This window comes from Periplaneta americana, chromosome 7, assembly GCF_040183065.1.
Source record: "Periplaneta americana isolate PAMFEO1 chromosome 7, P.americana_PAMFEO1_priV1, whole genome shotgun sequence".
NCBI lineage: Eukaryota > Metazoa > Arthropoda > Insecta > Blattodea > Blattidae > Periplaneta > Periplaneta americana.
In genome coordinates this window covers 32,830,413-32,856,231 of record NC_091123.1, presented here as the reverse complement: position 1 = coordinate 32,856,231, position 25,819 = coordinate 32,830,413, and the positions used below count along the sequence as shown (strand labels likewise).

At 35.3% G+C, this 25,819-nt stretch overlaps 1 protein-coding gene across 6 annotated transcripts in view; it reads left to right on the top strand.

The window, feature by feature from the left end:
- nesd (nessun dorma) overlaps positions 1-25,819 on the top strand; it is a 213,833-nt gene that overhangs the window by 20,984 nt on the left and 167,030 nt on the right. For 4 of the 6 annotated variants that reach the window (XM_069830567.1, XM_069830568.1, XM_069830566.1 and 1 more), the window contains exons 5-10: positions 80-301; positions 2,990-3,151; positions 5,668-5,789; positions 6,032-6,363; positions 9,657-9,796; positions 16,541-16,917. In XM_069830567.1, the coding sequence (XP_069686668.1) occupies positions 80-301; positions 2,990-3,151; positions 5,668-5,789; positions 6,032-6,363; positions 9,657-9,796; positions 16,541-16,712 (1,150 nt within the window). In that variant the 3' untranslated portion in view covers positions 16,713-16,917. Of the gene's footprint in view, positions 1-79; positions 302-2,989; positions 3,152-5,667; positions 5,790-6,031; positions 6,364-9,656; positions 9,797-16,540; positions 16,918-25,819 lie in introns of those variants that run through there. The other 2 variants (XM_069830571.1, XM_069830569.1) reach the window with 1 other exon arrangement.

Below are 25,819 nucleotides of genomic sequence, written 5' to 3'. Positions count from 1 at the left end.
ACATTAATAAAATAGTGTTGTCATTTTTTGCTATTGTAAGTTCATGCAGTATACATTAATTTGTTTGTGTGTTGTATAGATTCTATGATATGCAGTCAGGAGCTGTGCTACATGAAACTGGACAGCGCATCCGTTCACTGTTACATGAGGCAAGGAAGATTGAAGAAAGCATAAAAAATGCACAGTCAGAGAATGATTCTGATGAAGTAGATGGGAATACCGTCTTGGAACTGATGAAACTAGATACTCAGCGAGAAAATATCAAGAGAGAAGTCGATATTTTAGAAAATCCATTATTGAGGTAGGTTTGGTCACTTTCAGTTCTTCTATGTTGAGCTGCTAGTCATGTGGCAAAGAGTTCAGCTTCCTAGTGAGCTAAGGTGAAATGAATGGATAAAAAACAGCATTGAGGGAGGTTGACATAGTTTTCCTTCCCACCATTTCTCCATTGAGCTACAGTAGCAAATAGCAGCTACTTCTGTCAGCTGCAAGTATGAAGGCAAAGCTGCTAATCAAAAACCGAAAAATAATGCTTCAAGCAATGATGATGGTAACATAGCATTAAGAGTACATTGGAGCTTCAATTGCTGTTGTCTTCAACTATTATAATTTCTGCTAATCATTGTTCTCTGTTTCATACTATTAAAACAAATTATAGTAGCAAATCTACTAATCGCCACTTTTGCTGGGTCATTTACTGATACATTTCTCCTGGATAACCAACATTCTCATAATCTTGACCATCTAGTCCGAATGTTTTGTAAGTCTGCTGCCCTTTTTATATAGGCATGTAAGAACTTCAACTTTTGATTGAAGACCTGAATTGACAAACGTCCCAAGTCCATTGAAGTAAATTGTTCAGAAAAGCAAGAAAACTAGGCTTACCATATAAATTGCATTGAAATAAATATTTATATGATTCAAAGACAAAGATTTAGAGTTGGACTTGGAATATTCATTTTTACAGGTGGTAGGCTATGCAAAACACAACATGTCAGATAAAAAATCAAATTTGGTAAATTTTGAATTTAGGATGTTTATCAATTCAGGTGTTCATTCCAATATCAGGTCTGTAAAAAAAAAGTGGCAGAGGGTTTTTAAAGCCCATTGTTTGCGTGACTATGTCACAATACTAGCTGATGTCTCTTCCATTTTTACAATACTCCTCTGTATAATATGGATTCATCCTATACTTTCACTTGTTTTTGACATTACTCTTCTCGTATGATGTGGACTTTTCCAGTGCTCTAAGTGTAGCATTGTAAGTACAAAGGCAAAATTGCCAATCAAAAACTGGAAAGTAATGCTTGTGCAAACACTCAAGACTCGAACAAATTTAAATTAGCGCTCTATTTATGTTACGATTAGAAAATAAGAGATTACAATGGTTTGGGCATCTTAACAGAATGAAAAGGGAAAGGCTGCTAAAGAGAATATTAAATTTAAAAGTGAAAAGAAGACAATCAATTGGAAAACCACGCAAAAGCTGGATAGATCAAATTCAGAAGAACTTACAAGAACGGGGATGCAAATGGAATGAAATAAATAAAAAAAAGCTTGAGAAGAGACAGATGAATTTGGAATCGATCTTCCGAAAGGAGGACACGATAAGAGGATGATAATTATGTTACGAGATATAGTGAGAAACAACTGACAAAAATGGTCACTGTGAATTCGTGTTTTCTCATCTTTTGCGCACTTTTCATTCGTAATTTCTTGTCCACTTTTGACAACAATCATTAATAAGAAAATTATTTTTAACTACGAGAATGACTTAATAACATTCTTTTCTTTTATTGCTAAATTTTATGAGTACAACTTTCAACAATTACGTGTCTTCAATTAAACCCAAATAATTTACCAACAATTACTGATGAAAGATTGGTATGACATTAGTCATTGTCAATCAATGTTCTGACGTCAATCCAGACCTGTTGAGACCTCAACCATAAGACAAATGCCAGGTAATCTTTTGGCGAATCCTCTGGCCTCACCTCATCTCGCCAAAATATTGTAAAAAATTGTAGAAAATTGCAAAATTGTAAAAAATTTGTAAAAATTGTAATTGTAATCTTGTAAAATTTTGACTTGTTCCACATCTTAAAGTTTCATTGCTAATTAAGATCTATGGAATATAATAAATGAAATGAATAAAAAATGGAAGTTCCAATTTTAATATTGCAAATGAGGATGAAATAATGTAATGTACAGCTAGATGTAAGGGAGTGCCTTTATAACCTTTCTTGATAATATAATTTTAATCTTAAGTAGTTTATAGCACAGGTGTATACTGTATATTATATTTGACAGTATTTTTTTCTGGATTTTAAGATACAAAAATTGTGTGTGTACTATATTAAAATAAATACTGTATTTTCGTTTTCTTACATTTGTAAAGAAATTGAATTAGAATGTATAAATGAAGTTTTGTACCTCGAGGGATTTAAAATACGATCGTGTAAGTGTAAAAAACTTATAACTGAAATTAATTAATATGGAAAGTACAGGAATTTTGCTGGGATTTCAGAAAAAAAATGTATGAATGAGAAATATATAAATTAAGTTTTATTGTACTCTTCTTTTTGTCTTCATTGACTCAGTTTCCATTAAGCAAAGGGCACAAATAGCCATAGTAGCTGACACGCCCCTTTAAACCTCTCTAACTCCATTAAGTATAGTCCATAATTAACTCTTATGCTAGTGTGTACCATATTCTCCACATTATTACACTCAACAATTAACCAACTTGTTTTTCGCACAGAACTGACACTAAACATTGTTTATCTGAAATTGAAATACATTGTTAAGCAATATGTCGAATTTTCTTGCAAATGCGAAGTAGTGTTTTATTTTACAAGGCACGTTTCATGTTTCTAGGGCAGGAGTGTGTCTACTACTATATTAACTGCTTGCAGGTTGTTGCGGGATTATTGCTGTATGCAGCTGTCTTTCTTAAAAATGAAATTAAAACAAATGTTTAAATTTCCAGGAATGTTTGGATGAAGAAAAAACGAGAAATTGTACAGCAAGAGAGAAAGAATAGAGGACAGCCACAAGACGTGTATTTTGTTTGGCTTGGTGGGACAGTAGACGAATTTATTGCTGCATTAACAAAAGCCAGAAATGTTATAAAACCTGAATCGTATGTCAAGTAAGTAATATATTCTGAATCTCGTTAAATAACATTAAAATTTTGTCAGATTTATACAGTCTGACATGCAAATAAATGGACACAATCTCTAATAAGGAAAATGGTATTTCTTCATAACTGCTCTTTTCGCAAGCAATAAGATAAGCATATCTTTAACTGATGTGTACCATCTTTTCCTACAGTCCAGTTAAAAGTCTGCTTCTAAATCTTGTGAAAGTACATTAGATTGTGTATTGTAAAATATATATTAAATGAGAAGTGCAGCTGTTTTCTAGAGCCTATCTAACAATTCATTGTGTGATGTCATTGAGGTTATTGAAAAGAATACTGACAAATTCGTAAGTGCAATCAGTATTAAAAGAAAATTGGGAGAGACGAGGGGTAGCCTACTGTAGGCATATTACGACTTTGGAAAGTCTTTTGGAAGGATAGTTTGTAGGAGAATTTTATTAATCAATTAGTCATCGAAGCAAATTCTTCACACTTCGGTACCAGTACTTAACCCTCTTTTGAAAAGTGCAAATTCCTGTAAAATCGAAAAAACTATATTTGCTCAAAACCAGTGGATACCACTCAACTTTAATGTACTGGTATTTGTAAGATGAGAAATCGAAATATGCAAACCTATTTTCCAATTCTTTCTGGCTTCTTAGATTGGTCTTCCTTGTTGATATATTTTTCGAACACTTAACACTTTGAATAGTAGTTTGCAAGGCCAGTCTATTAACATAATAAAAGCCAGAGAAAAAAATTGACGAATTTATAAGGAAACTTGATTTCTGGTTGACATCACTTGACAAAAACAAATTTGATTAATTCCAGTGTATTAAAGATATTCATGGAAAAATGTAGCTACTTACTGTATGATACGACAAGTACCGAGTTTGTTCTTATAGACGTGCAATTAAGTTTGCACAGTTATAGACAACACCTTTTTGAACATATTCTGGAAAAAACTCAAAACAATAAAATTATGACAGTCACAAATGGTTTCTGAATCCGTTTTTAGCCAGTTGCATTCAACTGGCTGAAATTTAGAAATGTATTAAGGAAAGACTATTGAAATATGTAGCTATTGTTGGAATGTTGAAACTGTAGTAACATTTTTTTTCGCAAAGCATAGACCAGTTTTGTATCAAAAGAATGCAAGAATACTTCGAGTTTGCAAAAGAAGTTCTTATATTTTCGATAACATTTGCAACCTCATATTTATGCAAAATAAGTTTCTTGTCTATGATTACCATCAAAACAAAAGAAAGAAATCTCCTTGAACTTGAAAATGTTATCACTGTGTGTATGGGATACTGAGTCCAGATTTGAGAAGATATTTTCTGAAAAACAGGCACATTTATGACATTAATTATTTTTTACGTTGTAACTATTAAAACCTTTTTTATTTTATGATCAACATTGTTTATGTCCATAAAAATCTAAGGGTGCTATTCATAGACATTTCGCTAGCCTGCACTACGAGCGTGCTAAACTAACCCCGGCTGTCGACTGGTTACTTGTATAGGATTCATATGATATCAAATCGCGAACACTGGTTTATGAATACGAAAAATGTCAGTTCGCTGTTCATCCACCAGAAGCCCGCGCTAAGAATGTCTATGAATACTGCTCTTAGTTAATACGGCGTTTTTTTTTTTTTTTGCGACCCACCTCAGCTCTTTACACGATCCACACTTTGTATATGGAACAACAAGTTTTGATGGTGAAATCATTGCAATAAGTGAATGTCTCAGGAATCTTCTATGCCACATCCATAAATTTAGGAATGCAGTTATATTGTCAGACTCCAAAGCAGCTATTCTATCAATCGTCTCTAAACACACACCTTCATCTCAAACAGCAGAAATAACTAAAATGCTCTCTCAATTAATATCACTCAATAAAAGAATTGTATTCCAATGGATACCATCCCATTGTGGAATCCTGGGAAACGAGAATGCGGATGCTTTAGCAAAGAAGGGCAGCACTACTACTTACAGACCTGTTACTAAATCTACGTATTACTCTGTGAAGAGATTTATTAAATCTACATACTTAGACTTCAACAAACAAAATTTGATAACTCAATCCCAAGGGAAAAAATGGAACTCTCTGCATCAAAATCCACAGTTAATTCTCGATTTATCACGAAAATCGTCTGTAGCTGCATTTAGATTGGCAACAGACCATGATTGTTTGGCCAAACACCTGCATAGAATTGGAATATATGTCCCCTAACTGCCCATTGTGCAACTCAAACCAAGAAATGGATTTGGAACACCTCAAAATCTGTGCTTCAGTGGCTGGCCATGATAATATCTTTGAAAAACATTGGAGTGCAAAAGGTCAAATGACTTTATTGTCAAACGCATGGCATTAGAAAACAACAACGACAACTTTGGGAACCACTGTTTTTTTGAAAGAGCTATGAAATGGTGTAGCTGTGCTTATCATTTACTATTTTATTTCCTATACATTTCATTGCCTTAATGTGGTTTGATATTTACGTGTTTTTGTTTCACTAGGTCGAAAGCACTCCTACAGGATGCCTTGGATCAGGCAATTGCTGGAGATGCAGTAGTACTTTGTCCTGGTATCCACAGTGTCTGTAGTACAGGTGGCTTAGAAGAGGGTGGCAGTATCGAGGGTAAATATTAATAACTTAGCTGACATGTAGGCCTAGCTTAGATTAGCAACTTTGGATGGATTTAATTCCATTTAGAAGTTAAATATAATAAAATTATAATTGTTAAAATGTATGTTGTGTTGTATCATATAGTGAGAAAGTAAAAATTGAGACGATTTTGAGTTTGAGGCTATGTTTAGTGTTGTGAAGATGCCGATATTTGAAGTGTGTGAAAATTGCTTTTTTTCTTTTGGCTCCTTTAGGGTTTCTTGAACCAGCAGACACAATTTTAAGGCCAAATGGTGCAGGAAATGTGATTTTTGATTGGTCAGCTGATGTAACATTGAAAAATTTGACAATTGATGTGGATGGTATACAGATGGCCATGTCCATACGACACGGAACAGTACATTTACAGAACTGTCGCGTGATTGGTAGTGTTGAAAATGATACCGGGATTCTTGTACTGAAAGATGGCCACTTGGACGCAAGAGATTGTTATTTTTCAAATTTTGGGATTGGTTTAGTAATTGATCCTGGTGCACGTGTATCCATGGTGAATTGCAGCATTATGCACTGCAATGTTGGGATAAAGGTAAATGCATTAGCCTGTACAATTTGCTAAGCAAGTGTTACATTTCCATTACACAAATCACATGAAAACAAAGAAAGAATAATGAAAATAAATAATAACTAGAGGATGGCCATGCAGTTTGTTTTGAACAGACTGTGAAACTCACCGAAACAGAAAACCACAAATTTAAGTCACACAGAAAGTGTACACTCAATTTTGGGTCTCTGACTTCTTGTCAACCCACTGGAGGTATTTGGATATAAAGGGAATAATTGAGCCAAGGTCTGGTAGAGTTCCTGGGTAGCTCAGTTGGTAGAGCATTGGCATGGTCAGCCAGAGGTCCTGAGTTTGATACCCGATCCCAGAACATTTTTTTCTCTTGAAATTATTCGAGTCAGCTTTACAGGGACCATAACACGTACTTTTTTTTTTTTTTGTAATACATTCTAAAATATAACTGCTTCTGATGTTTCAAAGATCTGTTAGTGCATGCCATAGAAACAGCTAGCATCTTGTTCTCACCCCGCAGAAAGACTCCAAATAAGGTGAATGCCTTTTAAACTTTAAGCGCCTAACTTAGTAACATTAAGAGTCGTGCGGAATGTTTCTGACACCCCAAATATAATGGATTATTTGCTATTTTGTTTAGTGAACAATTTTATTAAAATATCATTTTTTTTTTTTTTTTTTTTTTTATTTATACAACTATATGAAATACTTTAATACCTATTGTATATCAGTACAGTAATGGTAATATTTCAGTATTGGTTCATTTGTAATAGTAATATTCGAACATCTGTTCACTCCTAATCATAATTTACTTTTTATCTTCCTTTCCAGATCACTTTCTTGATTCCTCTGTGCACACAGTCACTACTTAACATCCATCATTATTATTTGTTACACAAGTATGGTCAGTTTAGTCGCTGTCACTATTTACAATAGGAGCGCGGGGTGTTGGCGGCACCCCACACCACTTAAACCATTATTATCACGAGTATGCGTATTCCGATTTCAAACCTGTTTACGGTTATTATTGCCTTACTAATTCTAAGAAACATACTGAAAGTTTCAGTAGTACAGGCTTACTCAACATGTAGTTAACAACCCCATATATGTGATGGGTGTTGACAACACCCTGTACAAGTGCTTAAGGGTTAAGGAATGCAATAAGTAGAGAAATCTGCTTTCCACACGCTCAGTTTGCTTGTTTGGTGTTCAGTAGTGGCCAGTGAATATATATTGGTCCTGTCAAGTGAAAGTTATTCTTTCTTTGTTTACTTACTTACCCCCTACCCCAACAATTTTGGAGCCAGTTACAATTAAATGAGAGGTGACAACTGATTCCACGTGTATTCACTTCTGTGATGCTGTAGATGTTAAGTAGTTGTTAGTATAATATTGTGCTAAATTATTGTATAAGGTGTGTGCTTTTATATATGTAGAGTAGAGTATATTTTAGAATGGAAGTGAAATAGCCTTGCAGATTTCCAGAGTGAATAGCTTATATGTAACAAAAGCCTATAATGTCATGTTAGTGGAAAGTTCATAGTTTCCCCACCCCCAAATGTTTAACAATTCTTATTTGGTAACTATTGCAAGTAGGATCGTGATTTTTGTCCATATCAATAGGAAATCTAATAAAGAATAATTTATCCTCCGACATATTTCAATAGCATGGGTTTTGTGTAAATTTAATTTTAAAATCTAATAAAGAATAATTTATCCTCTGGTGTATTTCAATAGTGTGCATGGTTTTGTGTAAATTTAATTTTAAAAACCCCTGAATTCAAACCATTACACGAAGCGAGTGAGTGGCAACGTCTTGGTAGATAGCAGCTTACATATTGAGACTCACAAAGTTCGTTGACCTCTTACATCTGTATCACAAGTAGAGTGTATTAGTGACTATGTTACCAGACTGCTGAAACTTCAAACTTAATTTTCTAATTAACTGTGTATTTAATTACGAAATGTAATATAGGTTTTCTATTCGTTTACATGTACCTTATCGTCCCTTTCAGTCTGCAAGGTTATTTCACTTCCACTCTGTATATTACAGTAAGATGCGCAGTTTTGCTTTACACTATTATAAGTATTAATACTGTGGATCTTACTTTCACTGCTCATAATAGTACCTATGGATTATCCAAAATGACTGCACCCCCTTCATTTCAGTTAATTGGGATTCTACTGTGCATAGTTTTCTCTAGATCAATTACGCATTTGTTTGTATTATTTTATGCTCGATCATGCCGAAATGTAGTAATTATACACCTGGTAGCAGTCCTTTAATACATGTCATTAAAGTTCAGCTTTTCGATTATTCTCGGATATGCAATCGAAAGACAACTAGCAAAACGTCACGCAGGCTGGAAATCCAATACTGCCGCAGAAGGTTATGTTCTGTTACTATAATAATTAGCGTTAATTGTAAATAATATTCAAATAAATTCAATTTGTCATCTCGTTTTTCAATGTCGAATTCAATTTCAAGGTTATATCAAGTTTAACGTTTATCTTACTTTCTAGATTATATATCAAGGTCGTCGACATTCGTTGCCCAGAAAAAATCAGTACTTTCGCGTCTGCGCACATCTCACAATTTATGAGATTGCACAAGGTCAGTTCACTCCCCAGTTACATAAGAATAACATGAAAACTTATGAATAATTTCAGGTTAGAAATATGGTCGAGCATAAAAAGTCGTATGAAACTTGCCTATAATGGTAATTAAGACGCTCGTATGAAAATTATGAAACTTGCTTGCTCTTGTTTCATAAACATCCTCGCGTCTTAATTACTATCATTATAGGCTCGTTGCATAATGTACTATTAATATACTGTATATTTCCACGGATAAGACAATAGTTGAATAATAAAAAAGTACCCACAAAACCAGGAGTTGTCTTACACAAAAAGCAGATACAAAAGAGCCCTTAAAATTCTACTTTAAAACTGTAATAAAATACAACAAATCACTTACTTGTGTATTTAAAATCCTGCGAAATAATCACATGTCATCTGAGGCAAAGAGTGAATGTGGTAAGTTGCTTTCCACTGTGCCATCAGTATTCCATAACAAATCCTAGCATTGGAAATTCTGTACTTTTAGAAAGATTTTATTACTGTTTCACTGTCACTTTTTCCCATGAAGGTTAATAGTTTGGGTGTTGTCTTAAAGGGCAGATATAAACTAAAACCATAATATTGTGCTCGAAATGTATACCTCGTCTTATTTGCGGAAATATACAGTAATGCTATTGGTGTACAATAATAATGCCTAATGTCAACTTCAAATTGTTAAACTATAGGCATTTGAAGATTCGAGTATCTTGCTGCAAAACTGTAGAGTGTCAGACTGCTTAGAATATGGCTTGAAGATCGAAATTCCACAGCAGAACGATGACAAGAAAGAAAATCAACAAGTGGGAACAGTTGCATTGTTGAAAAGGTAAGAGTCTTAACTCTTAATTATAGTAAGAACATTGCCATTCCAAATGTCATTAGCATGAAATTAATATTAATTTGAACGGAAAGGGGGAACTTCAAGGTAATTTTAGCCAACTTGTCCAAATTATGATCGTTCGTTGAAAAGTTAGGGAAAAAGTTAAAATTCCAATGTTTATACTCTGTGAAAAGATTTATTAAATCTACATACTTAGACTTCAACAAACAAAATTTGATAACACAATCGCAAGGGAAAAAATGGAACTCTCTGCATCAAAATCCACAGTTAATTCCCGATTTACCACGAAAATCGTCTGTAGCTGCATTTAGATTGGCAACAGGCCATGATTGTTTGGCCAAACACCTGCATAGAATTGGAATATATCAGTCCCCTAACTGCCCATTGTGCAACTCAAACCAAGAAATGGATTCGGAACACTTCAAAATCTGTGCTTCAGTGGCTGGCCATGATAATATCTTTGAAAAACATTGGAGTGCAAAAGGTCAAATGACTTTATTGTCAAACGCCTGGCATTAGAAAACAACAACATTTAATTTTATATTTTTAATTATTCACTCTTATATTGTGAAGCTGATATTACTCTGTTTGATATAAACAGGGGTGGGAAGCTCGTATTGTAAATAGAGCAATCTGCATAACAGCAACTAAGGTAAGGGGAGAGGATAAGCTCTCTGAGAGCAGCTGTTTCCCAGCCCTGGATATAAAGAAGAGGCGAATTTGTTGTAATGGTATTTAGTAATGAATTAAGGCTTACTTACTTACAAATGATTTTTAAGGAACCCATAGGTTCATTGCCGTCCTCACAAAAGCCTGCCATCGGTCCCTATCCTGAGCCAGATTAATCCAGTCTCCAGCATCATATCCAACCTCCCTGAAATCCAGTTTAATATTATCCTTCCATGTACGTCTCGGCCTCCCCAAAGGTCTTTTTCCCCTCCAGCCTCCCAACAAACACTGTATATGCATTTCTGGATTCGCCCATATGTGCTACATGCCCTGCCCATCTCAAACATCTGGATTTAATGTTCCTAATTATGTCAGGTGAAGAATACAATGCGTGCAATTCTGTGTTGTGTTGTTGTTGGCTGCAAAAGGGTATCTGTCGGATACAGGGGGGAGAGCCATTAATCCTTCCCATTGAAGGCTTTAAGGAACCAACCTGGACAAATACCCAATGTCCCATCCCTACCTTCCCGTGGTGCAGCTGTTAGTAAGCATAATTTTACGAGCTGAACTAAAGGGTGGGGCTACTCATCCATTAGCACTGGTCAGCTTGATGAGTTAATGACTGAATTTGGTATAATTTTCCTCTATCCAATACCTAATTCCCTCTTTACCCTTTCCTATCCAGTCCTCTGACTGAACTCTTACTTTCTTCGACCCCAACGGCATTAGGGCATTCGAGGCCTAGGGGTTCATTTCCCTTTCCTTTCTCCCCTTTCTACTTTTCTGTTCCTAGTGCTGACCTGCTATGGCACTAAAATCGTCCTCCAGTGGCTTAAGGAGGGAAAGCTGGTGATCAACAAGATCTCCCAGCTAGGTCCAATGGACCCGTCGACCAACAGCAGGTGTGGTCCTCCAGACATTCTGGGGGTTGTGTGTGAATGAAGTAGCCACCAAAACGTTAAAATATGGTGTTCACTTAAATCGGCTACAACTTGCCATTTAACTCCAATATGAAATGAGTACCATTCTGTGTTGTGTAACTTCCTCCATTCTCCTGTAACTTCATCCCTTTTAGCCACAAATATTTTCATAAGAACCTTATTCTCAAACACCCTTAATCTCTGTTCCTCTCTCAAAGTGAGAGTCCAAGTTTCACAACCATACAGAACAACCGGTAATATAATTGTTTTATAAATTCTATCTTTCAGATTTTTTGACAGCAGACTAGATGTCAAAAGCTTCTCAACTGAATAATAACACGCATTTCCCAAATGAATTAAGGCTACCAAAAAAAAAAAATTGTGGTAGGCCCTGGGTTTCAATACGATTTTGCATATTTTTGAAAAACATTTTGTTTTGTTCACAAGTGGCTGTATTTATGGTGTCGGCAATGACAGAGTGTGTCAGAAACAGACTTTATGTTTATCAAATAGCATGTCATAAAATGCAGTAATAGATAGAAATTACTGGTATAATAACATTTATTAATAGTGGAGTGTTATTCGAGAAAACACAATGTTTGTTGCAGAAGCATTTAAAAAATGACAATTCAGTTATAGAAACACAGCATTTTTTAGGTGTCACTTGGCTTTTGAAGAAATGGAAACATTCTAACTTGAGTAAAGGAATTTAGGACAACTGCATCAGAATTCCAGAAAATGAGGAAATAATGAGAGTGGCAATGCAGCAGAGTTCTTGTCTGTCTGCTTGTACACATTCAATAGCATTAAGGCACATTGGATAAAAGTGTTCCCAGAACGAATTTTTTAGTTGGTCATTTAATGACGCTATATCAATTACTAGGTTATTTAGCATTAGTGGAATTAGTGATGGCGAGAGGGGCTGAAGACTCCCCATGGATTACCACCTGACATTACATTTGGGGAAAACCTAGGGAAAAAACCCAACCCGGTAATCAGTTTAAGCTGGAATCGAACCCATGTCCAAGTGTAACTCTGAATCAGTAGGCAAATGTGCTGAGCCACACTGGTAGCTTCCAGGACATATGTCTCATTTCAGTAACATAGCTTGGCTTCATCATTATAACTTCTTCCTCTTTTGGGGTTACCTAAAGTAAAAGGTGTATGAACATCAGCCTTGCACAATTCAAGACTCATCCTGCCTAAGGTTTTTCCGTGGTTTTTCTAAGTCTTTAAGACAAATGTCTGGATGAGCCCTAAAAGAAATGGACCCGTACTTACATCCCCCTCTCCATATAGACACAACACAACAAACTCCCGCGGTTTTTCCTATTTTTCGAACACCTCACCTGTTACATGAACGAGTTTATTCGAACCCACTTGCACCGTGAAGAGACTAAATGACTTTCAATGTGCAAAGTTACACCTTCTGGCATTTCTTCCTCCTATCCTACAGTCAACATGTTGTGTTGCTCTCCCCTCCCCCGTGTGTTGTAGCTAATATGTTACTTCCATTTTCGGTTTTCCCCCTTAAAAATTTTCTAGATCTCATTCAGTGGAGTGACAAAACCTGAAGTGAGACAAGTGGCCAACAGGCTTGGAGCTCACATATTCAGTTTTTCACAGCCCCATTCCAAGGACGTGTTTTTGCTACCTGTAAAGTTTCTCTTCCCATTTCCCCTCTCTTTCAATTCAAGATTTGAAGCACAGCATTCAAGCTTAAATTCAACAAATTCCATAGAACATGCCGTGGAAAGTTATGAACAGGGTAATGCGACATGCTGAGATTTGCACGAAGTCTGATGGATCTCACCTAAGTGGAATTATTTTCATAAAATTAATATAAGACAAAGTACTTTATAATGAAGGATGAGTGGAACAGAGAAAAATTCTCTCCGGCACCGGGATTTGAACCCAGGTTTTCAGCTCTACGTGCTGATGCTCCATCCATTAAGCCACACCAGATTCTCATCCCAATGTCAGATCGAATCCTCTCAGTTTAAGTTCCACCTCTTGGGTTCCCTCTAGTGGCCTACCCTCATACACTGCGTCATAGATGTATGACAGTGGCGTAGTGGATAGAGCGTCAGCATGTAGAGCTGAAAACCCAGGTTCAAATCCCGGTGCTGGAGAGAATTTTTCTCTGTTCCATTCATTCTTCATCATATGATGACGCAGAATTTCTACACGGAAATATCATATGTACTTCGGTACATCATAATAATACAAAATACTTTACTTTGTAGATACATACAACATACTGTACATACATAAAATGTGTCCTGAGATATCGTGGTGAAACACTGATTACATCACCACTTTCAAATAAAGAAATTCTTGAACCCACACACAATAATTCTTTATGCATAATCAATTTTCCTTTGAAACAAATCGTCATTTTGTCGGGTTTTTTTTGTAAGACATTATAGTTATTTGAAGTAAATCTCCATTGTTTGTTGCATATTTCAATAAGACTATAATTTTTGTATGATTGTTGTTTCCTGTAGTAGAGGGGTTTTCTTTGTAGATACTTAGTATATACTCGCAGTTATAAGATAAGCGAATTTGTATACAACACTTTTTCCCCTTGCATTACAGTCAAGGCAAAATCGTTAAGAATCTTTATGTAAAATCCTCAGCTTTATGGTGTTGGGTTCAAAAACCGGGCCTGCCATATGAAGTTTATTATACAGAGAGTTTCTAAGCAGACTGGTTCCACTCCAACCTCTACCTAACAAAATTTGTCTGACAGCGAGTCGTATGCTAGCAGACTGATAGGTCCATGCAAGCTTCCCTAATGCAAACCTGTTACACTCCACCCCTTACCACTTAGCTTCCTTGGACATATACTCTGTACCACTGTCATTAAATCGACGGAATGTTACTACCTGGGACTGGTCTGCATTGAAACTCCCTGTAGTCTATCGTTTCAAAAATTGCGACATGACCTAACTCTTCCCTCACTTTTTTTTTTAAGGGCTTTTCCACTTTTCAGCGATTACCCTGAATTCCCTTCTGCCACCCTTCACTGTCCATCCAGTCTTCCTCCTGCAGATACCGATTCTTCATCATTTGCACCACCCCAGCTGTCCATGTTGTTCTCGGTCATGCACGTTTCCGTCTTCCATGGGGTGATCACCAGAGAATTATTCCCAGCCACCTTCCCCCTTCATTCTTCTTACATATCCAAACTACTGGAGGATTCTCATCTCAATTCTTTTATTTACTGCCTCTTCCATATCCATCATCTGTCTTATATCTTCATTCCTTTTACTCTCTAACCTGGACACCCTCGCTTCTCTTCTTATCCCATCCATTTCCATTGTTTTGATCTTTGCTTTACAGTGTTCAACTCTTCCTGTGAAATCAATAGATGCTCCCTTCTGCTGTGAGAGTACCTACATCACATCTACCTTTTAGTTGTATTGGTGTCTCATTTTTTCTAGTAGCCTGTATTTCTTTCCAACCAGTCTAGTTAATATGGTATTTTTGTACGAGGGCTATTCAGAAATCAATTTCCGATTGGCTACAAAAAAAACACAAACAATGTTACAAACTATTTATTGCTTGGAAAACATTCCTGGATAGACACTATTTTTCAACATAGTCGCCATATAAATTCAAGCACTTGTCATAGCATGGGTCTTGCTTGTGTATTCCTTCTTCATAAAAGGACGTCGCCTGTATACTCAGCCAGGTTTTCACTCTTTCAATGAGCTCCTTGTTGTCATTGAAGCGCTGAGTAGCTAACCAGCTCTTCATCTTGGGAAAGAGGTGGTAGTCGCTTGGCGCCAAGTCTGGACTGTATGGGGTGTTGTTCGAAAGTTTCCCATGTGTATTTGTCCAATAAAGTCTTTGTGCGAGCAGCAGTATGGGGCCTCTCATTGTCATGGAGAAGAATGACACCCTTAGAGAGCAATCTGCGGCATTTGTTTTGGATTGCTCTCCAAAGCTTCTTCAGCGTTTCACAATAAACATCTGCTGTTATCATGATCCCAGGCATCATAAACTCTGTCAACAATACTCCTTTTTGATCCCAAAAAACTGTAGCCATCATCTCTCGGATCGAGAATGTTTGTTTGAATTTTTTTTTTTGGCTTTTTCGGGGTTTAGGTGTGCAGTCACTGCTTTGACTGTTCTTTGGTCTCAGCATTCACGAACTGTATCCATGTCTCATCTGTCACGAATCTGTCCAGAAATTGATCACCATCATTGTGGTAACGCTGAAGGAACATTAAGGTCGAGGTCATTCTCTGAGCTTTATGCTGTTCAGTGGGATTTTTCAGCACCCATTGTGCACAAAATTTGTGGAAACCTAACCTTGCTGTAACAGTTTCCTAGAAACTTGTTCTTAAAATTTGTGGGAAATTTTTAGAGAGTTCAGAAATTGTGAAACTACGTCTTTCACGCACAGTTTGTCCAATTTGTTGAACGAGTTCATCAGTCACAATTGAATGTCGTCCTTGTCCTCCCTCATTGTGCACATCTTTACGCCCATTGTTAAATTTTCTGTACCAGTCCCGTACAGCACTTTCACTCATAATGTTGCCATAAACACGACACAATCGACGGTGAATCTCAGCAGTGTTAACTCCTTCTGCTTGAAGAAATCAAATAACTGAACGGACCTCACAACTTGCGGGACAAGTAATAATCACGTCCATTATCAACAACTGTTTCTCACAGACTACTAAACGGAAATGAGTGCGTGATGCATGGAAGCATTATTACGTCTTTACTCATGGCTATTGCGCGAGCACCACCTTCATACAACAATCTAGCAATTCACAATCAACAATCAGAAGATTTCTGAATAGCCCTCGTAGCTAAATTTGTCAGTATTCTGTGTGCAACATGTGCTGTATATATACCAATACAGACAATTCCAGCATCTCCTTGCATGACATGGGTGAGTACATAACTTTTTAAAAACAAAAATAAGTAGTATTTTGTTAGACAGTGCCTCGAGTTTCACTGCAAAGTTTTGTTACCAGCTTGCCAGGAACATATGCTCCAAGGCCCATAAACTGCATGCTGCATTCAAGTTTCATAGATAATTTGCTCTCTCAATGTTTTTCTATAAGAAATCATATTTGAAGTGTTGAGATATACCTTTATCAAATTAATTTCTTAATTTCAGATTTAAGGAGGTTAAACTGTATAATACAACAATTGAAGAGAACAAGAAAGGTGATGTGATGATAGAGCAGCAGAAAGATAATATACTGTATGAGTCTTGCGATGCTGAAGAAAACTCTCCTCATGACGTTTGTGATGATTGTCTTCATATGTCATTTGTTGAGTCTGCTTAGAAAACCATATGAATATTTAAATTGTTATTGCAGCTAAATATACTAATTACGAATGTTTGAATATTATAGATTTTACTGATACTTTTCTTATATTGTATAATGTTTTAAAATAACTTGGAAATAAATAAGATTGCTACCATCAAAGTTTTGTTTATAGATTATAATCGGCAAAAAGGAGAATAAAAAAAAAGTCTGATAGAGAAGAAGATGGGCCAGTGAATGAATATGAAACCAGAACAGGTAGGATTGGGAGTGAGATATGGGTGGTAGTAACAGTGCATGATTGGATTGATAAGTTAATCTTAATTATGAATATCCTGAGATAACATTTCTTATTGTACATTTTCTAATTTTACAATATGGGTTGGGTAAATATACTGTATGCTAAGCTTGAAATTAAAAAAAGAGAGAGAGGAAGAGAAAACTCAAATTGTTTGAAATTATTCCATAATTTAATTACAAAAATGACTGCTGCACAATTTTTTGCAAAATAACCTGGGAAAGGAAACAGAATTACCTTCCAAAATCTACAAAAAAAAAAAAAAGAAAAATTGGAAATACAAAATCAGCATCTAGTAGACACCCTGGTTATGATTTGGGCTACAGTATTTCATATTCACTACCTACAGATGTTGACAATAAACTTGAAAAAAATTTTAAGAGGAACTTCTTAAAAAATATTACACGTACATATTAAGTTTTATGAAATTCCCTCAATGACATGAGTCAGAAGCCTGGAAGTGAACAAGAAAACCTTTCAGGAGTTCTGAGGATAGCCCGCAGTACCGTAACCTAGTATTTAACACGTGAAAACAATATAAACTTCATATTCCGAGTGATATAGTGTTAAAAGTTGTGTAATTAAGATAAATAAAAAAAAGTGTATTTTGTTCTATCAGAATACTAACAGTTTCCCCTACCACTTCAACAGTTCTTTAACACACAACCACTTTTAAGTACTTTTTCCATGGTTTACATATACGACGACTTGAAATGATCAAATTCAATTTCACCTGCCGGTGGACTTTATACATTTTAAAACAATGCTCATCTGATATTTAGACCTCTTCTTGATTTTTGACAAGTGCTGTCTCTTATGTCACTTCTTGCACTACTGTATTCCTGCATAAGATTGCGTTAATTTTCATTTTAATTTCATACATCTCTCTTTAGTCCTAAAAAATAATTATAATGTAAAGAATTTTTAGATCGATGGCAGACATTCTCTCTAATAATACTTGATTTTTTTTTTTTCCGAGAAAATATTAGCCTTAGAATTTCATTTTTTCCCTTACATAAAAATGTTGAAGCAAGAATCGATTTTGAGTTGCCGGTAAATCAATTCGTGCATTTTTTAAAAATACATTTCACATGCATCCTTCCTGGAAGAACTATCATCATCCCTAAACTGTAAGACTGGTTGTAATTGAAGTTCTTGCATGATATTCTCATTTATTTTGCGATCCAAGTGGGTATATGCTAGTGTTGCTCTCAAATTTCATTTCACAAGACTTTATTCTGCTGATATCTGTACTTCTCATTGTCCATGCTTCACTTCCGTAACATAGCACAGGTCTAGCTAAGGTTTTATACAAACGTATTCTTGTATGTCGCTGTACTAGGGAAGGCTTCATAATTTTGTTGATTATTCCTATTGATTTATTGTATTTTCAAATTTTAGACGTTATATCTGTTTCACCAAAAAATGTTAAATTATAGCCAAGATATATAAATTAATTTACTCTATATTAATTTGTTGTTTAAGCAAATTTTGCTTGAGGTCAGGTATTTCCCACTAAATATCCCATGACTTTTGTTTTTTCAATATTTATTTCCATGTCGTACTTTGCGGGGATCATATTTAGATTGTGCACTCAATACTGAAGCTCATCTTCATTGCATGCAACTAGGGCTAAATCAGCAGCAAAGAGTAGCCCTAATTCTTGTATAATAAGTAAATAAAACTCTTATAATTGATTATAAGAAATTGCTGTATCCAGAGGCCAAAGGTATGTCAAAGTTACTTTTCAGTATGCAAATCTGGCTTTCAGGTAGTAACTCCCTGTAAAGCAGGTTTGAATAATTTCAAGGGAAAATTGTTCCAGGGCCGGGTATCGATCCTGGAACTCTTTGCTTAGCGCACGAATGCTCTACCGACTGAGCTACTCCAGGAACTATACACGACACAGTCATAGAATTTGTGTGCACTCAAAGTTGGGTTCTGGCGTCTTGTCAGCCCATTTAGGTTGTGTGGATATAAAGGAAAAATAGCAACTATCATCTATATGTTAACACGTAAATTTTTGTTTTAATGTACAAATCGAATCATTATTTTGCTCGTTTCATTTCCCTTTATCTTTTATGTTTGTTAATTCCGGATCCCAGTGGTCCACCTCACTTGAGGACGAATGATTTAAAATAAATCTTTGTAGTTTTATTGCGTCCAGAATATTTCCTCACCGAGCTAGATGGTTAATTGTTAACGCACTAAACTCACATTCGGGTTCCATCTCTGATGCGGACCAATCTGGTCCAGGTTTTTTCCGTGGCTTTCCTCGACTGAATATAACTAATTTTCAGTTAAATAAATGTGAATACTGAATTGGACCCTAATTGCCTCGAAATAAGACAGCACAACAGCGCATTCCCAATAGACAACTTCAGACAATCGCGATATGACCTAGGAGTTAAAGCAACTATAAATACAGATAGAAAAATCGTCTCCTTTTACTTCTTGCATTGAGTAAACAGGGGAGAAAAAAGTTGAACGTTATGTTAGAACCAGGATACCAGATCGAAGTGCAATACACATCATGAAATTCTCGGGATAAAAAATATAATACTGATAAGCTATGGCTCAAAAACGTATCTAAAACATTTGCCTTAATAGGCCTATTGGGTTATGTTATTGACAAATACTGAAACTGTTTATTTGGGTAACGAAACCCAGTCACAACTACATTGCTCTTAAACTAAGTTATTTGTCTTTTTTCGCATGTCCTTAAACTAGAGGACAGGGTTGGTCGGCGAAGACAGAGACGAAACTTCATCGCGTAACTGTCAGGTGGATGTGAGTAGGGGTTTTGTGACGTAATAGAATGAGGGGTGGTCGAAGTGATGCTGTTGGTGGCGATGGAAAATTCCCCCTTACAAATAATGTAGCATCCCGCTGATGACGTCACACACACTCTCGGTTGTAGCAATGATCGTCTAGTCAGGAATAAATAATAAGATTTTCGCAGAATTGAATGGCGGCAGCCTGTTTCTGCACATGGCTGACCCATCGGTCGTATTTATAGACTATCGAACCCAAATCAATCGACACTAGCGTACTAGTGGCTCCTTCAACGGCGTCTATGGAGATCAGTAGAGATTTTTATAATTATTCCTGTATATTAGTGCTGCGTTCTTTTGCTGCACAGTTCGTGTCTGTGATAAAGGTAGATAGAAATCGACTTTGACCTATTTTGGACTTTCGGCGATCGTTAACACAGTTCCAGGATGCATGATATGACAGTGGAGCTTATTCCACGATCCTCAGCAAGATAAATATTAAAGTTGTGCGATTATGTATTTAAATGCAATATTCTAATTTATTTACATTCACGTTTGTACAAATTTCAATTAGAAATCTGTTCTTTTACGCTTAACTCTTTTCGTCATAGAATCAGATATAAATTATTAATACCGAAAATTAATGCTGTAAAGAGCCATATATGCAATAATTACCTTCAAAAATTAAGAAATATGCCAACAAATAAGTACAATTAATTAAAAAGAAATATTTAAATATGAATGCTAAGTATAAACTTAATTTATTCCTTAGTAGGCTAATAAAATTTGAAGCAAAAACGCTTTGATTGACCTAGGACAGACAGAAACTTAAAATTTAAAAAATAGGCAGGCAGAAAAAGGCATTAAACATCCGATATAGGCACTAAAATGTGAACTAATATTACGAACATAAAATGGATACGTAAATTATAAATATTTTCACTTATTTTGCTGTGCTGCATTTTTAACTAAGCAGCTATGTTTTTATGTTGCTTAAGCTAGTTCTATAAAAAAAAAATAAGATTAATCTATCGATTCAACTACTTTTTCTTTTTTGCTTCATTTCATTACTCTTCAATGTATTTTCATCTCATGTTTCTCCCAAATCAAATTGTACTTTATTTTTAAATTTATCATTATTCCGTATTCTCTCCGAAATCATGTTGGATTTTTTAATTTAACCTCTGGTTTGTATTCTGGGTCCTAGTGGTCAGCCGTAGATTTCGGCCAGATGTCCTAAATTGTGGAATTTGTGTGTAATTCTTAGTAAAAATAAGTCAATTATTAAACCGATTTCCTTAAAAAAAGCCACGTAACCAATAAAAGACTTAAATTACCTTGTTACTGAATTTTTAAGCGATAAAATTACGAAACTTCTGCATCCTAAGTATAATCATAAAATGTAGGCCTATAGCTCAGTTTTTTCGTCTTAATATTATGTGAAAAAACTAGAAACAATGTTTAACATGGTTGTATTTTAAAATGCTGAGGGGAAAAATCTGCATTAATAAAATGAGCTGCCTCCACATGATTTATGCATGTGCGAAATAATGGTTTCGTTATTTCTACTTCAAAAAATACCAGAAATATATAAACAAACATATCTCTTTTTCGCTGTACTGTCAGAAAATATTATCCTTCCTCTGTCGTGAAATCTTTGTCCCAACCAATCCACTTCACAAATGTACTTATTGAACACTTTTATTTTTAACATTTTAGGGGTTGTTAGCATATCGAACCTCCCAAGAGATTGAAAATGGAAGTACGAGTACAGTATGCTTCGAGTAACAATACAAATGAAATGCTAGAGGTAACAACGATAGTTGGTACTAAATCAATTTTAGCTTTTAAGACTGTAATGAAGGGAAAGTTCTAAAGTATGAAATACCGAACACAGTATTTTTCAAAATAGGTGCTATTAGGCTCGTATTCCTAAAATACTCTATTGTCCCTAAATTGGACATTTATAATCAATTTAAAACTTGAACCGACGCTTTTAAATTACGTAATGTGGATTTTGGATTAAGTTCCCTAATGTATGTATATTTGGGAATAAAATAAGCAGAAATAGCAGTGTCCGAACTCTGTTTATGACCAATACCTGACTGATGTTTTGACTTGAGACACTGCGCCTGTTGTCCCTCAAGATTGGGTCATGTTTTGAAAATTCTTCTTTGTTGTTGGAGTGCAAATAGCATTAGGGGAGAGTCGGGTAGTATCGGACAGTGCGTTTCTTTCATCTACCACCATATGGTAGTACCTGAATGACATGGTTACGTTTCTCTATGCGACATCACAGAAACGTAACCATGTCAATCAGGTACTATCATCGTGTGGTAGATGAAACTCACTGTCCGATATTACCCGATGTCCGATACTACCCGACTCTCCCCTAACCCTTCCCAGGGTTGCCAGATTTTAGATCTACCAAAGAGGGACATTCTTTTTTCATCATAATATACAGTACTTACTTTTTGTTTTAAATATCGAATGTTATGAATATGGGCAGAGTTGACATTTTCATGACTACAAAAAAAAAATAATAAAAACGAAATAAAAAAATATCCCTTTACATACAGTTGAAGAAACTAATATGAATCTTAAAATTGAAATTTTAATTTAAAAAACATATTGTAGAGACATGTTTCCAATACAAAATAATATTTATCTGTCTGAAAGTTGCATCACGTTTCTCTGGCGTCTTTCTGAAGGGCTTGTGGCAATAATATGTTATGCCAAATTATTAACTTAATGACTTAATAGTAATTCTTACTCATAGATTTCCCCAGCTGTTTATCATTATAATTCTAAAGCACAAATTCCACATCACAGAAACGTAACCATGTCAATCAGGTACTATCATCGTGTGGTAGATGAAAGAAACTCACTGTCCGATATTACCCGATGTCCGATACTACCCGACTCTCCCCTAACCCTTCCCAGGGTTGCCAGATTTTAGATCTACCAAAGAGGGACATTCTTTTTTCATCATAATATACAGTACTTACTTTTTGTTTTAAATATCGAATGGTATGAATATGGGCAGAGTTGACATTTTCATGACTACAAAAAAAAATAATATAACGAAATAAAAAAATATCCCTTTACATACAGTTGAAGAAACTAATATGAATCTTAAAATTGAAATTTTAATTTAAAAAACATATTGTAGAGACATGTTTCCAATACAAAATAATATTTATCTGTCTGAAAGTTGCATCACGTTTCTCTGGCGTCTTTCTGAAGGGCTTGTGGCAATAATATGTTATGCCAAATTATTAACTTAATGACTTAATAGTAATTCTTACTCATAGATTTCCCCAGCTGTTTATCATTATAATTCTAAAGCACAAATTCCAAAAGATGGCATCAGGTGTGACAAAATATTTAAATTTCAATGTTTATTAATTGATAACAGTAACATAAAATTTACTGAAACCTGAATTCATATTTATTTTGTGACTTACCATATTACTGCTCGAAACCCATAATTTAGCATACCGTGCAGTACACATTTTCAACAAGCTTTTTTCCATTCTCTTTGCCATACATTTGGTTGGACGTCTTTTTTTAAATGTTTAGAAATATCATATTCACCACTGAATTAGCTGTTACTAACCTTACACTTGCCAAAATATTCGTTTTTTTTTTTTTCCAATATGAAAACTTACATTGTTAAGAAAATTAATTTAAATTTGTTGTAATTATTTAGGCCTACAACAAAATAGTTACTAGGTAACGATACAAATTACACAAGTGACGTTAATTTTCTAAAGGAGGGACTTTTTGCGTGCCGCCTCGAATCGAAGCGGGACTCGGGACTTTTATATGAAAATCGGGACAACTGGCAACCCTGACCCTTTCGCAGAGCAAGAAATAAGTGTTCTGGAATAATTAATGATTTCCTTCTAGAAGGCCGTGAAGTTGATACCCAGGATTAAAAAATATATATTATTTATTTTAGAGTACATTAACTATACGCAGATTGCAAAAAAAGGGAGTCGCGGACTCTGAGAGGTTTATCCATGGTGTCTGAGTGTTCGTTTCGGAATCGCGTTTTCCATCGGCCCTTGAATTTCATGCTTGTTTTACGTCCGCGTGATGGTAAAGACGATTAAGATCGATAATGTAAAGCGAAAAAAAAAAAAAATGTTACAAATATGATACATACTTTCTCATATATTTCACTCTTGAAAATCAGATGATATACGTAAAATGACGCTGAGTTCTATCTTGTCATTGGTATTTCCAATTCGGCCAGCAAAATTTCCTGATATCGCTTAGAGCTCAGTGGGAAATAACCATAACATGTTACAAGGAAATAACGAAAGGAAGGGGGTGTTCATAGAATTCCCATGGTGTCATTTACTGGGTCTACCCAAAATCGATTGAATACAAAAGAACTTTGATATTGAGAAACCGACTCTTTGTGAAGAGGTCCAATTGTTTGCATATTAGCGTAAATAATTGTTTCTATCGCAATTTCCAAGTCCTGTATGATGATCAGAGACCAGAACTTTGGCAGAATGTCTTTTTAAATGTGTTAGGCCTAAATCTATCTTCATTTTGAAAGTAAATCTGTACGAATTATTACACCTTTGTGATTGAAACGTCACAGTTTTATGTTGCCCTTTTCTGCCTTTTTAATATAAATGCCTAATTTACAAAAGAAATGTTTTTTTGCCTTTATTTGATTATTTATCTATTATTTATTAATATATTATTAAAAATTGCCTACAGGTATATTTTAATTTATTTCTATAACCGCTACAATGAAAGCGACTTCACCAAATGTATATTATTGTCTTTGAGTCAGTTCATATTTTCTTTGCAACAATGAGTGCTACGTGCAAAATTGTATTTTAATTATCGCTTGTGTTTATTTGACAAGGCAACAATGAGTGCGGGTCTAACGTTATTTTTCTTTCATTGCGACGTTGTTGTAGCTAGCTAAATATTTCATATGGTAACATAATAGTACAACCAAACACAAAAATGCACTTTCCAAGGCTACTGGGAAGAAGATTTCTTTGCTTCCAACAGTAATTGCAACATCGAGTCAAAAATCTCAATTTGCATTCGACTTATGTAAAGCTTTTCTTGCTGCCAAAATCCCTTTGTGGAAAGTACAAGGTCGTGGGTCTAGTGCAAGGTTTTTGTAATTGCCTTTTATTGCGTATTTTATCTGTTTATAATGCCTTTTTACCTGGCTATTTTAGCAATTTATAATGCCTTTTTGCCTGCCTATTTTAATGATTCATAATGCCTAAACTCCCGGTCTCTGATGATGAGGATACGAGGAATTAAAAAAAAAAACTATAAGATACGCAAACACGCGTCCGTGAGAGGAAATTGGGGTTGTGTGAAAGAAAACTATGTGAGCTTTAGACCACGAGGTCACTTGTTTCATTTCATATATCGCAGTTCCTCTGAATGACCTTACAAAATATCGATACGACGTCACTTCACTCTCGCATTTTTTTTTTTTACTTTGTGTTTAAAAAAAATGAAAAATCTGAAAAAAAAAATTATCTAAAATCATTAAAATACAACATTTCTATTAAACATAAAAAAATAATAATTTCGAAAATCTATTTCCGCCACCGTCGCATTCTCGAGATTTTTTGTAGTTAAGCTTAGAATCAACAATTGAGTTTGCTCGCCACGTTAATAAAACTGTTGTGTTATGGACCCTTGGAAATAAACATTAAACCAGTGGTCGTCAGCATCGCTGAAATGTGCAAAGGGTAAGCGAAGCCCGTCCCGTGTGCCCCGTCGTGCAGCAGGAAGAGGTAGAGAGCATACCCGCTAGCAGCTACGAGTGCAGCATGGTGCACTGTGTTTTCTGCGGGTAAGAGACGCTAGCCCCAGGGTGCTCTGTGCTGACGACCGCTGCATTAAACAGTCCTCGCCTCCTGTTACTTATCTGTCCCTTTATCTAACCCATTCTAACTCTGAATAATTTCAAGGGAAAAATTGTTCCGGGGCCGGGAGCTTCACCTGAAAGACTAGATTTGCACTCTAACTCTGTCACTTAGCTATCCATTCATTTA